Source organism: Lineus longissimus, chromosome 9, assembly GCF_910592395.1.
Source record: "Lineus longissimus chromosome 9, tnLinLong1.2, whole genome shotgun sequence".
Classification (NCBI taxonomy): domain Eukaryota; kingdom Metazoa; phylum Nemertea; class Pilidiophora; order Heteronemertea; family Lineidae; genus Lineus; species Lineus longissimus.
Genome location: NC_088316.1, coordinates 2,330,644 through 2,344,588, shown reverse-complemented (window position 1 = coordinate 2,344,588; position 13,945 = coordinate 2,330,644). Strand labels below are relative to the sequence as shown.

The 13,945-nt window shown below is 40.9% G+C and overlaps 2 protein-coding genes across 14 annotated transcripts in view; one reads left to right on the top strand and one right to left on the bottom strand.

The window, feature by feature from the left end:
• Nucleotides 1-1,618, bottom strand: part of LOC135493747 (putative uncharacterized protein DDB_G0280555) — a 29,319-nt gene extending 27,701 nt beyond the window's left edge. The window contains exon 1 of the mRNA XM_064781290.1: nucleotides 1,489-1,618. The gene's annotated coding sequence lies outside the window, so the exon portion shown is untranslated. The remainder of the gene's footprint in view (nucleotides 1-1,488) is intronic.
• A 99-nt stretch (nucleotides 1,619-1,717) lies between these two features.
• LOC135493131 (calcium uptake protein 3, mitochondrial-like) overlaps nucleotides 1,718-13,945 on the top strand; it is a 78,669-nt gene continuing 66,441 nt past the window's right edge. For all 13 annotated transcript variants that reach the window (XM_064780084.1, XM_064780078.1, XM_064780075.1 and 10 more), the window contains exon 1: nucleotides 1,718-1,944. In XM_064780084.1, coding sequence (XP_064636154.1) covers nucleotides 1,738-1,944 — 207 coding nt within the window. In that variant the 5' untranslated portion in view covers nucleotides 1,718-1,737. The remainder of the gene's footprint in view (nucleotides 1,945-13,945) is intronic.

Below are 13,945 nucleotides of genomic sequence, written 5' to 3'. Positions count from 1 at the left end.
CATTAATTAATGATGGTAATTAATGACCTCATTAGATGAGAATACTTGTCTAGACTTCCGTGCGGAACAAAAGGAAGAGACGAAGTACAAGGTCGGGGAAACTTCATACTTCTCATCTTGGCCACCATATACCCTCCTAAATCATTCACGGAGGGTGTCATTCCCCATTTGAGGCAATGCGCGGAGTGCATGGCCACCATCAATAAGGGCTGTTTCCTGATGACAGTTTATAACTGATACAAGGCACGTGCGTTGGAAATCGGGCCGAATCGACATGCGTGCATCGCTTTTACGTACAGACGCACGGTTAGAATTACTACCCAAAATCACAAATAACGTTTTCGACGCATGACGCGCGTAAACAAGACAACCAATCAATCAATCAGAACAAGCTCTGACGCATGACGCACATTTAGTTACAACCAATCACCACCGTGCTAAGACGCACAATCCGCCAAACTCGCCAAGTGCCGAAATTTACGAAATCAGCGCCTCTAGTGTCAAGATTGACAACGCGGGTGATTGGACCAACTATACGCGCGCGTAAAAATAGAAGTAATGAAATAACGCACCCCTGGCAAATTTATGAGCAATTGCCATGCATGATGAAATTATCAGACATCGCGATTCTTAATACGTATTTATCACAACGTTTGACTCAAACTTTCCAAAAGCGACTATTGCGCAAGAAAGTACACAATGCCGGTTTGTCGGGCACTCAAATGAAAAAAAAATTAATATACTGGTCTTAATAACTACTATGCGTGTGACTTGTTGTCTCAGTTTCATTCCCTCAAAACTCAATAACCTACTCAGTACTAATCGACTTTCGTTATTGGAAAATTAGTGGAATTTGGGTTAATTTCGTTGTACTTAAGATACCAGACGTTGTGAACAGTTTTTCTTTAAATCTTTATTTGAACAGTCATTCCTTTGTCGTTCACTCAAACTTTGATCAATAAATAAGACAGCGTACTGTGCTTATTTCAACTTTTAGTTTCAATATATTGATTTGGTGTTCATTCATTAAAATAATGACGTGTGAAGCGAGGACGGAAATGTTAAACCAAGAAAGTCAAACAGTTAATAACACATGAAATATTAAAGATTCTCACCCGAATCAAACATATTTCCTACGAAATGTGTTTAAAAGTGTGTACTCCCGGCTCTTTATCAAATTGGCCACTTTGCGGGATCAAAATCATTTAAATCAGTATTGTTCAATTCAATTTCATTGCTTATCAGAAGGACAATGTTGATTTGATTGTAAAAGTGAGACAAAGAACTAATTTGGCGTGGTGGACATTGACCCTGTCCCTGACATATTTTATATCGTTCAATGACACTTATAACCGCGTTTTATGAAAGTGCATGCGTTTAATCCCCCAAATGTCGCTTCAAGATTTGTACTCGGAACCAACTCCACAACTATTATATTCAAGAAGAGATAAAGATTTATTAACAAAAAGAAAAAATCTAAAGGTTTACCTTTTATTTTTGAAGCCCTATTAGTGATATTCCTGAGGTTGTCAATATATATCCATTAGATGGAATGTCATAATGTAACTTGGGTAATAATCCATAGAATTATCCAACCGCTTAGCACTGCGTCGAGTTCAGAACTAACTGCTCACATTCGCAGCCAGCCGACTAACCTTTCTGCTAAATCAGCTGATTTGCATTGTGGGAGACTAATCTAATTGGGTTGTGCTGCGCATGCGCGGTGCGGATGTAAACATGGCGGCCACATTCGTTCAGAGTTTGAGACGATCCGCTTACAGATCTTTATTGCTCAGCAGGCGTTTATTCTTACGCCAAAATGCCAAACTGCGGCCGTCAATACTATCTGTGATATCTGCTGCGACGACGGGTGCTGCTGGTTATTGGCTGGTTGCTAACATTTTCGAGAAAACACCCCTGTCTTTAGCGGTTGTCGAAGCCAAGGTAGGCCTGAACTTTTGACATATTTCCAACATGCATTCAGGCCTAGCCCCTGTACATAATGTACACTCTACATTGTAACATAGTGTATACTGCACATTTGTACATGGTATGGTATACACGTAATGAATAAAGTATTGGGTGGGTATACCTGTTCTAATGTGTGCTTTACAACACGTACAGTAGTCACTTTTGCAATTCGTTCATGCGCTGTCAGTGTCACTCGCATGTCAATTGTCATGTTGAAATATGCTCAAGACTGACAGACTGTCAGGCGTGGATCCAAGAGACGCACTCCCCCCTCCCCCATTCAAATCATGAAAAATCTTTTCAAGTAAACATGAAGATGAAGTTCAGTGTCGGAGTGAGTGAGCGAACCCCCACCCCACCCGCTTTTCCTGTCTCCTGTATCTGCCCCCGACAGTCAAGCCTGAAGGATGGTTGGAGGTTTAGATGGCAGGGCACTTTAATATCATGTGGCCATCGGCATCACTTTGATCATATGCTGTTGTCAATATTTGCGCTTTCAGTCTTCATAACCAGCAAATACCTAAAGAGCCCCCATCCCCTCCCCCCCCCCCCCCCCCGCTCAGTTGAGTGGTCTGTCTTGGTAATATCCTGTTCTTAGTTCCCGAGTGACCTACCATTTGACAAATTTTACCTTTGGTCAAATACTGTAGTAAACACCTGTAGATTGTCTCTTTCATTGTCTTTACGCACTTGCTGGTGCAATAAATACATTCTGCACTAGACTCATATTGTGTATTTTCTTGTTGTCGTGATTTGACCTATTGCCTCTTTAGCCAACAGAAGTTTGCCCCCAGTCCAAACCAGTTTAAGCCATGTATCAAACTGCTCTGCAAATATAAAGTAGTTGACCAGAACTTTATAATGGTCAGTTGGTTGACCTCTAACCCCTGGGGTTAATCTACAAGCAGAGCTCCAGGGCAGACAAAAACTTTTGAAAGATGTCATAGCCTCATGCTGTTCATCCATCTTCTCAATTCCATCACTGCAAATTCGAGGTACGCGGTCGAAATTGCAAGAACTGAAAATCATCAAATCGATTGCCGCTGAAAGTTTCCTGGTCTTAGTTTTAAAAGAGTGTGACCTAATATCTTTTGAACTGAAGGGTGTGATGTCATCGTCATAGTGGTGTGTACAGTCAGAATCATAAACAGGTGGTTGTAGGTTCAAGCCGCTTTGTTCTTAGCTAGCCTGCTGATAAATTCAATTCATACAAAATGAACATGCATGTTGATATTGATATTTTTAAAAAGGACACACACAAAAAGGGTTTGAATGCTTGACATTGTTTGCCTGAACGATTTCTGTTGGTCAGTTTGACCCAAGTTCTTATCCCTGAAGGTAGGGGAAAAATTAGCCCGAAATAAGATTACCATTTAGCAAACAGGAGAAGGGTCCAAGGACACCACTCAGAGCACAGATGAACAGTTGGTCATGAGTCAATTCTGTTGTCCACCCATTTCTATTATTGGCAGCGCTATTTTCAATTTGAACATTAATACAAAGCATTCAGTCAACTGACCCATCTTTTGTCACGAAGCCATCTGGTCTAGTATCAGTACTCACTGGAATCGGAGTGACCATTTGTTGTGGTCAGTGTGACCGCTTGTTGTGGTCAATGTGGGAAATGGTCAAATTAGAAACTTGTGCACGATTCATATTCATAACTTTGCCACATGTGCAATGCTGAAGGAATAGTCAGGCTATTTTATGACAGCGGCTATATGTGATGGTCAAGTGCAAATAGTCAAGTTAGGAACTAAGCGCAAAAATTGTGGGCAACATGGCAATTTGGAATATCATTATCAATGTGCTGGAAGACAATGCCGTATGCACATGACAACAAACATAACAGAGTCTCCACTTAAGTAACCCCCCCCCCCCAAAAAAAAGTTCATGTTATGATGCTGGGATGAAAAAGGAAACATTTCCCTCCCCCGAAATCTGAGAGATGGGCAAGTGGAAGGTGTCAAGTGTATAGTACCCCCAGGTATATGGCACGGCTTAACCCGCCGGCGATGTTGGAATTCCTTTATGGCCCAGTGGTTGGCGTGTTGGCCCCAGAGTGGAAGTTAAGCAACGTTGAGCGCGGTCAACCTTTGGATCGGTGACCGGCGCGTACAATACATCAAGTACTGAAGTATAGAAATGTTATGTATGGTGTCATATCATCTTATACTTACATAATCTCTCATCGAGCATCCTCACAAATGTCAGAATAATTTCACATCATATGCAAGATACAATTCCAAATTGATTATTGAATTTTAAAAATCCACGTACGAATCAAGTATGAATAATCCTGGCTAAGAAATATGCAATTTTAGCACTGTAGTACTGATGTGGTCACCCAACCTCCCCGTTATGCTAACACTTACAGCGCTAACCTCTATTTGTTCATCGGTGGACAATACCACGCTCTTATACCAAACAACTTCCATAATTAGCCTATTCTAATTAACAGTCATTTTGGGCACACTCCAATTTAAACCAAAATCGTAATTTCTTTTAAGTCTGCGTCCCTGGGTTTTCAGCTCTGCGTGAGTCATCGTGGTGAAATTAAATGCGCTCGGAGGGGTTCAAGAGTAAATAAGGTTCAACCCGCCCACACGAGGGAGTGTTTGGCGATTACTGACTGCGTTCTTCATACAGTCGTTTATGTCTTAGGGAGGTCAAACTTGTATAGCGCCCCGGGGGTCCCTCTGCCACGCGCCAGGCATTGTCCCACCAGCAAGCAATTCTATGCTGTTCCATATAGTGATATTTTGCTCATGTGGCACGTTGAAATCTTTTTTTACCGCAGGCCGAACTTCATGCTGGCATTGTCATGCTTTTTCGTTGCGGATATTTCGTAAACAATTTGGCGTAGGTCTTGCGACATACTGATTCTATTGCGAAAGCGTGCTGCGAGAATCGAAGATTTGCAGGCCTCTGAATTTGTTTCAAAAGAGCACATCATTTTTTGCTGAAAAATGACACTCTTTACCTATGATCAGCAACCATCCAGATTCCCAGGACTCCTGTGAATAAAAACTTTTGCAAAGTAATCTGTGATGGAGAAATACCTCCGTGCTGGGAACATTCGTGTATGAGACTTTGAAAAGAGAGCATTATTTAATGCTGCTTTATTATTTATTTCAATTGAAAACAGTTGTTGAGTTCAGATCAATTAGGATTTCTTTTCTTACATGGCGAACCGATTTCACCCCATCTATGATTGGATACAATGTTAAATAGCAAACTTAAAGATGATTTTCAAGAAGACAAGGGCATTTGCAATTGAGATGATGTTGTTATTCAATTGTAGATGAACTGTACTAGGTTTGGGGTGATTCGTATTAAAAAAACCCAAGTGGATATTCAAAACTTGTTGTTTTTTCATTTCCAGTACATAATTTCAAATAACAAAGCGCTTCGCAAACTAGTGATTTTAGTCGCAGCGCACCCACCAATCAGCGGCTGCATTTCAACCACAACTGTCCTGTTGTCATGGCTACTGGTACATTGTAGGTTGCAGTGACTAAAGTCACTTGTTTACGCTGTGCTAGGTTATCAAAACTGAAAATACGTTGTGGGCTGAAGAAGTGTTTTTCGGGCAATAGTAGGACTGACGTGACACTGTACACCATTAGATGCCTCAGGGGTTAATACTGCACCAGGCAAAAAGTGTACTTTGCACCTCAAACGTGGCTTGCCTCACTTGCTTACTTATTTCCTTTAAAAGGTATGACATTCGTACTTACTGGTGTCCCAGGATAATAGAAATGCAGTTATACACAATGCCATAGTGCAGTTATAATGATACAAATTTGTTGAAACTTGGTATTCACAGTATTTATCTTCATAACGGCAAACTGGTATTTATTAAATATGTATTTACGCAATTTGAAATTTTCAAACTCGAATACAAATTTAGAATTTTTAAGGTAGCCTAGGCCTTAAAAGAAGAAAGTATGTAGTAATTATGACTAATTTTCACCAATGTTTCCAAACTGACCTTAAATGGTAACCTTGTCGCGGAGGCATTCAAATGGAAATTGCCTCATTTCCTTCCACCGTCCCCTCTAGGTCTGAAATTCTACCCCAGGGAGGGGTAGGCTATTAGCCATAATGATTTAATGGCGGACAATCGCCACAGATTGCGTTCCGGAAACTCTGTCATCGGCAAGTTGTTTTATACCCACCCAGATCAATTTCGGTTTTCATTTAAGTAATTGGTTTGAAAATATGTGGAGATTGATTTCTACCTTTCCGCGGGGGTGTAGTCGGCGAGTATGACGTCTTTATTCTGTGGCATTAACCCAGTCTGTAAAGCACCACACAAACAAGAGATTTAAATCGCTGCAATTTGCGATTATAATTGCGGCGACAGTCCAAATCACAATAATCAACGATTTTTTTCACTGGCTCCTGGGATGACCAACGCATCATGCAGTTTTAGAAGTAGGCATTTCTGTTGGAATTAGGCAACAGTACCTTGATTCTAGCAGCTGATGTAATGTGATTTTTGTCAGGCTCTGCCGACTAGGCCAGCAGTAGCAGCAAGACGCAGGTGCGAGGTAATATTATGGACCATCTGACGTTGCTAATGGGGTCTTCCAGGCCAGCAGTTCCACCTTGGGTCATTACTCATCAAGGCACCTCATACTTGCAGCCTCGTGTTGCAAGTTACACAATTTGTGACAGAAGTCGGAAAAATATAAAAATTTCAAGATAAAAAATGTGTATGAATGAAAGAGTCAAAAATAATTTTTTTGCAACATTCTTCTGTCAAAGATAGGGTGCCTTCATCCTCTCCCAACCAATGAATGATTGCCAAAGTTATCTGTTGTCCAGACTCAAATATTTGACATCATAATGTCCCATTTATTTGACCAAATTTCTTCATCAAATATCCAATATAACATGTCATTGTTATGAGATTGTACAGGATGATTAATCAATGTAAACTTGGTCCATGTTTCAAGTATTTCAAAAAATTCTCTAAAAATGTTGTTGAAACAAAATGTTTCAAAGTCTAACGAGGAACTTTGGTAACAACGCAATCTATTTTCCAGCCCATGTCAATTACATTCACAAAGGGTTCTGTAAAGTGTATTGTATTGAACCGCTAACTAAGACTGCCACCTTTTGGTCATTAAGTCCCTCATTGAAGAGTAATGATTACTTTTGCTATTGTCAGTGACCAATGATGATTATGATGAAATACATTGTGTAACAATCTATGTATGAGTCAATAAAGGCTTACAACATAAATAAGAGAGGTTTACTTACAACAAAATTTCCACAAAGATCTGTCAGAATATCTCTTAGTAAAATCAGGTTGTGACAATGTCTTCCATAAAGACCGGTCAAAAAGTACAATGAATAGCAAGGTCAGGTTGTGAACGTGTCCTCAACAGGTTAGCCATCCGTCTGTATTCCTAGAAAGCCACTGACCATGTGGTTCGTTCCTCATCCCCTCTTCCTTATCCCCAAGATTTCATAATACAGTAAATTTAGAAAGTGTCATCATCACTCAGGTGCCATATTTGGCAGTGGGTAGTCTCTTGGTTCTTAACAGATTCCTTAGAATCAGCTGGGACAATAGGCACCAAGGCAATTCAAAGAGAATTGAGACTTGCCTGCACACGAATATTCAGGAATCTATTGATTAAGTTTAAGAAGCTGATAACAATGCCATAGGACCCAAACAGAAATTATGGACTTTTGTGCTTTTGTAGTGATATTGCTTATCATTGTGTAATGTGGTAAGATTGGCCTGGAAAAACCTCCTAAGTGGGTATTTTGCAACGAGTCCGTACATGCCCGCCGTGGACTCCTGTGGTCGCTTAGCATTGCCTGATTCCTAACAAGATTGGTTCAGAAGCAGCGTTATAATCAGGAAGCTACAATAACCAATCAATGTGATTAGTCAGATTAGTTTTTGTGAAGTTTGCCGGTGCTTTGATTTGGTTAATTTCCTCCCACGCTCAGGGTTGGGTGCGAGCGGAGCGAGTCCTGACGTGCTGGGAGGTAATGGTATAATTCCTTTGAAGATGAGGAAGTACGTTTTCACTTCCGTCTGGTTAAAGTGATCTGATCCCAGCCACCTGGTTCTGACTTTGCCTTCAAAAGACTGATTAGGGATGATTGGGAAATCAATGTTTCCAAAACAGGAAGTTTCTATGAGGCAGCGGTAGTGCAGTGAAAGAGAGTCGGCCTCATGATCGAGAGGTCGTGGGTTCGACTCCCTGCCCAGTTACCTATTTCTGAAGGCACTGGAAGAAGGCCTTAGAATCAGCCAACAAAAATGGATTTTTAAAAATGAATATTTCAAATGTAGGTACAATATCACTTTAGTGAAATCCTTGTGAATCAATGAGCTGGGTTTGGGTCGGTTTTGATGATAATCCGTTTATGTGTCATAATGTTTGACCACACAGTGGTAACCCTTGCACCATACCCCTGTTTTTCACAGGGTCTGTCTGTGGGAAAAGTGAGTCAGGCCCCATGAAATGATTTTTGCATAAAAGTATATTCTAAAGAATATCAACACGGCATAAAAAAGTGGCCAGTTCAACATTTTGTGAGCTTTTGGGTAAAACTATTTTTGAGCTGCTTTGGTGAAGCGGTTTGGACTCTCTTCTAGTGGTCAAGATGTCCCTAGTCTAACCCTCACAGTCTGCGTGAGACTCTGGGCAAGTCTCTTTACCTATCTTGCCTTCCTCCACCCAGGTGTTAAAAAAGGATACTGGTCAGAAATATTCAGATTGTAGTGCTGATTGAGCACCTCATCTACGGTCTACCAAAAGGTTTCAATGTAGACGAAACCGGGGTTAAAGTGTAAAGTCGAATGATAACCTATATCTGAGTAAATATAAGACTATGAACCTCAAACTTTAAACTTTTTTTCTAATGTCATTTACAAAAAAGAGTGTTCTTATAAAAATGTTCGCAATAGCTGCGCTTACACCACGAAATATTGGTGGACCAATTGCACTTACACCACCACATTGCCGCGACAAATTGGTTCGGCAATCCATTGCCGATACAAATTGCCGAGCGAATTTGTCTCACCAAGCTTGATGGTCCAAATTCGCCCGGCTTTTTAAAAGCTCGGCTTTGTCGTGGTGTACGCGCAAATGGATCGGCAATTAGCTAGTTAGATGGTTCGGCTCCAGGCGGCGCTTTCAAAATGGCGCTTTCTGCGCATGCAATTTATTGTTTGCGCGCCATCTGTAGCCGGATTTTATAGCTGCAGCGCTGGTGTAAGCGCTTGGTGGATTTTCGATGGTGCGGCATTGGTTCCCGAACCAAGATTGGTGGTCCATTTTCAGGTGGTGTAAGTGCGGCTATACTCTCTGTCTCATATTGCCCTGTTGTTGTAAGATAATCAGTCCACATCTCACAATCAGACATATCAGAACCTTGGAAACACTGGCTGGTAATTTATGGTTACCTTGATATAGTTGCAGTAGTATCTCAGTCTCAGCGATTTAGAAACGGGAAAACAACTCAAAAGTCTGCAAGACTCAATAAAAACGGACCTTTTGATGTTGTTGGCCTGACAATTTCATCACCTAACCAAGAGTGTAGTGTTTGATGGCTGTCCGAAGTGGCCTGAAATAAATGACCGAAATGAATAGGCCTCTTAAGCCATGTATCACACGTAGAGCGCTAGACGTCTTGTGAGAGACCGCTTCCCTGTCATTGATATGTTGAACAAACTGTGGCAAATTTGTCGCAGGTCCGCCACAACAGTCAAATTTTCTCACGGAAGTTCTGCTTCCACATTGAGGAATATTGCACTCGATGGGCTTGTCGTGTGTCTCTAACCTCAGATAATATGCGGGAGGTTATAGTTCCAATCCAGTTAAAATTTTATCGAATTCTAATTCTACTTTTGGCGATATTGTTAGTCATTTATTGTCCGAGGGCGGAGGTTATTCCAAGGTACATTTCCACTTGTCCTTCCGGGTGACTAGAATAAACATGGTAAACTGTATTACATGGCATTTTCCGTGTTGAGGGTTGAATCACTCGTGTGGGGGTGGGGTACTGGAGGTGTTTTGATGTCTAATATTAGCTAACTTGTCTACTTTGTGGCCATGACTCAGGTGAATGAGTCTTTGGATGAAGTTCCGTTTGATTTGAAAGCTGTTGTTGAAGGTCAGCTGGACATTTATACCTAAAAATAGCAAGTAGAAAGTGATTTTTTATTAACATGTTCATCGCCTTTTCCATTTCGCCACCCCGAGAGCCCCAATTTGTAATTATGTTAAACCATGCATAACCTCAGCTGGAATTACAAAATATCCAGCAGGAAGATCCAAGTTTACTTTGTACTCTTCCTTGTTGAAGTCCCCGACTGAGAAAAAATCGGTATTCGGGGTGTCTTCCCTCCAGCAACCAAAAGAGACCACAATTTGTTACAAGCCTGTTCAGGTTGTTAGGGATTATAGTTTTTTTGCCTGTGTGGCCCTGTAGTGCCCTAAAACATTTCCTGAGATATGTACACCATGAAAACCACAATCCCCTTCTTCCTTTGCTGTTAAACGATGCAGAAAATTCTTGTGAAAACTTGGGGAGATGAAGAGGAACTTGTGGGATGTGCGGAGGTGGAACAGGTAACATTGAGTCTGCTCCATTCATGAAAGCCTAATCATATTTTCCAGTGGCTGGGCAAGGAGAATATCACGCCTGACCATCATTCAGTCTAAGGTGTCCTCAGGACCTCTCTGACACCCGCAATCGGCTGAAAGTGATAATGTCCAAGCTTATGACACTTTTAGTTATTTCTGCAAACATCATCTGTCGCGTTCTGAACGTGTTGCGAGATTTGAACAAATCTGCGATAATCTCCGATTCGTCACCGTGTTTTCCTTCCTGATGGCGTAGTGTTTGCTCAGGGTATTCATCCTCTGGGTGTTTCTATACGGTGACGACGACTGGCCCGCGCCCTGAAGTCACTGGCACCAGGCACCATCCCACTGAATGTGGGCTTATCCGTAATAGCCCATCCCTTGTCGTACTGTCGTGTTTCTTGTGGACTCCAACAATTTTCAAAGTCTTTTCAGTAATTCAAATATGTATCCATGGCTTACTTTTGTTTTCCTCCATCTCATTCCTTCATGTTGAGTATCAAAAACCATAAATTGACCATTTGAAAACACAAAATTCATGCTTGAATAACAATAAGTTCAGCTGAATTTGAATGGAGTTGAACTTTTGTGATGTTGAAAGATGTTTTTTCACTGATGTGTACAGGATGTGTCAACCAGATGAACCCATTTTATTCCAAATAAATCCATAAAGTGGCTGTTTTCTTGTTTTTCCCGAATATGGCAATCTGACTCACCAGTGGCCCTCGGTAATTGGGGTAGCTCTTTCGCCCTCGGAGCTTGAGGTAGCTCTTTTGCTCTCGGTGATTGGGGTAGCTCCGTCCTTTTGCAAGGTGACTATTAAAGGGTCCTTTGCGGCTCATTAGATGTGTTTAGGCAAACAACTTGACTAAAATGGTGATTTTACTCAAGCAGTCGCTTTGTTTTCGGTGGTGATCATCCAATGTTAGATCATTATATTTTCACTCGTTCACGGTCCTTTTGCCCTGAGCCTGTGTCCAGACAAAGAAGACACCAGGGTTGCTCCTTTTGAGGCTACGTACATGATTAAATTTGTGTGAGGTCTGCCAACTAAGTGACACCCAATTAGATTAAGGAACAGTTCTATAGAAATTGGTGGGAGATTTGGGTCCCAAATTAAGGTAGTTTGTACTTCATGAGTTTAGTTGATCTGCCGCCTTTGTATATCCTTGGTTCTTGTGGAATTGTGTATTTTTGTAATTGTGGGGACAATCCATTATAAATGATCATTTAGGGTTTTAAAAGAGGGTTTTCAAATTGATGTCTTGACTGGGGGTAAGGGCGTTAGGTACAGTCTGGTCGGGCGATCGGCTGATCTAAGGTCACTTAAGGCACCTTCCAGACTCTTCTACAGGGTACAGGGTCACCCAAAAAACAACAAGCTTCCATTAGCCAAACATATGGTGTACATGTATGCAGATCACGTCAAAGCCAAATAACTGGAACTGTCCAACTAAATGTCACCTTCTTCATTTAACTGATAAAAAGTTTTAGCTTCCAAATCAAAATAAAGTAGAAGCTGGTGCCAATATACCTTTCATAAACTGAGTTGCTGAGATAGCTATTCCATCAGCTGGGGACTGATTTGATTTATGTCCCCTCCAGTGTCCATATACCTCCAAATCTGTTATTGTTCTAAAAGTAAACTGAGTACGCTCGTACAGTCACTAGCTATTCTATGAGCTTGGGACTGATCTGATAAATGCGACCGCCGGTAATCGATACACCTCGAACTGGTATACCTCACTGAGTACGCTAGGACAGTTATTAGCTATTCCATCAGCTAAAGTACATTCAGAGTGCTAACTATCATTATTATGCTTGATAAACTGAATCTAAATCTTTTAATAAAAAGCGCATGAACTCGTCAAAGAAATTCCTATCCTGAAATAGGCCTTTTGTGGCATTTTCGATTTGTTGGTTTTATGTAGAACAAAAAAATGGTGTACCAAAAACGGCATTATTCAGTTGACGGGAATATGCCTAAAAATCTACGGTAAACTGCCAAATTTTGTAGAAGTAAAAAATGCCCTACATTTACAGACATGCAATTTTTTATGGCATTGCAGGTCGCTTGGGTGGAAATTTCTCATATTGTTGCACTTGATGTATGAAAATGAACTGAAATGTACTAAGAGCCAAAGGAATGCTTATGTCAACCGATTGTATGACTACAGTTTACCTTTATGTATGGTAATATTATTTACACAGAGTGTATGTCTTTATTAACTGTAATTTGTTTGGTTTGGGCAATGTCGGCGGGTAGGCCTATACATTTGGGACTCGGGCCTCAGTATGTCAACTTGCCCGCTCATTGTAGTTTCATGGCCAGACACCAAAAGTTCACAGAACAAATTGTGTTGAACTGGTTTCATCTTTGTGCGCCTGTCTATGCTTTTATTCACATCGTCTTAGCTTGGTTTAGACATATACTGCTATTGTACTTCACTGTGCATTCACTTGTACTTGCACCTGTACATTTCGTCGTATACTTAATGTGTAGCCGTCAGTAATGTTAGTACAGGCGCAGAAGTGGGTGCATTTAAAGGCCCCGGAAAAAAATAAACTGCCCAACTTTTCATGCGGTAGCTGCATTAGTATCAGTGGTTGATGACGTAGGCTCATATTCATTATGACTTCACAGCAATCAGAAAGTATGGTTTAGTTGTAATTCTACCTTGACAAACCTGCCAAACTGCTTAATGTCATTTACCTGATATTTGGTAAAACACCCATCTTCTGACTGGTTAGTATGGCTGACATCAACCACTGTCAACTATCGGGTTCTGGAAATCTATCCTCGAGTTCAAGTACCAACTGATGTCTCTGCGCAGTATACCGAGTGCAGTGAAAAAAGTAATGATATGGATTCTCAACTGGCTTGTCGAAACAATGATTACAAGACGAGTCTGCAATGACATGATTTATAAATAAATGATAATTCAACCCGCTGCAACCAGTCCTTAATCTACAGTGATATATATTCCTCTCTCTTTACATTTGTTTCCAACAGCTGCACATATATTTTCATTAAGAGCTTCCTTCTGAGAATTTCAGGCAATACCAGCTTCGTGGGCTACTTTTGGTATTAACATCCTAAAGTTTAATCAATTTCCAATGATTCTAACTTGTTTTATGGTCAGTCTTTTCAACTGTGGTCAAATGTGATGAAAAATGGCTACCGATTTACTCAAGCAGAATGGGTATGCATACACCCCTAACGAATACACAGACGATAAATTTGATCCTGATCTAAAACATGTTGGACACATCTCGCCTGAATCAAAATAACCAAATTTCATACCTCCAGCTGAAGTAATTCTCAAACAGGCCATCACAGAAGCATCGCAGCA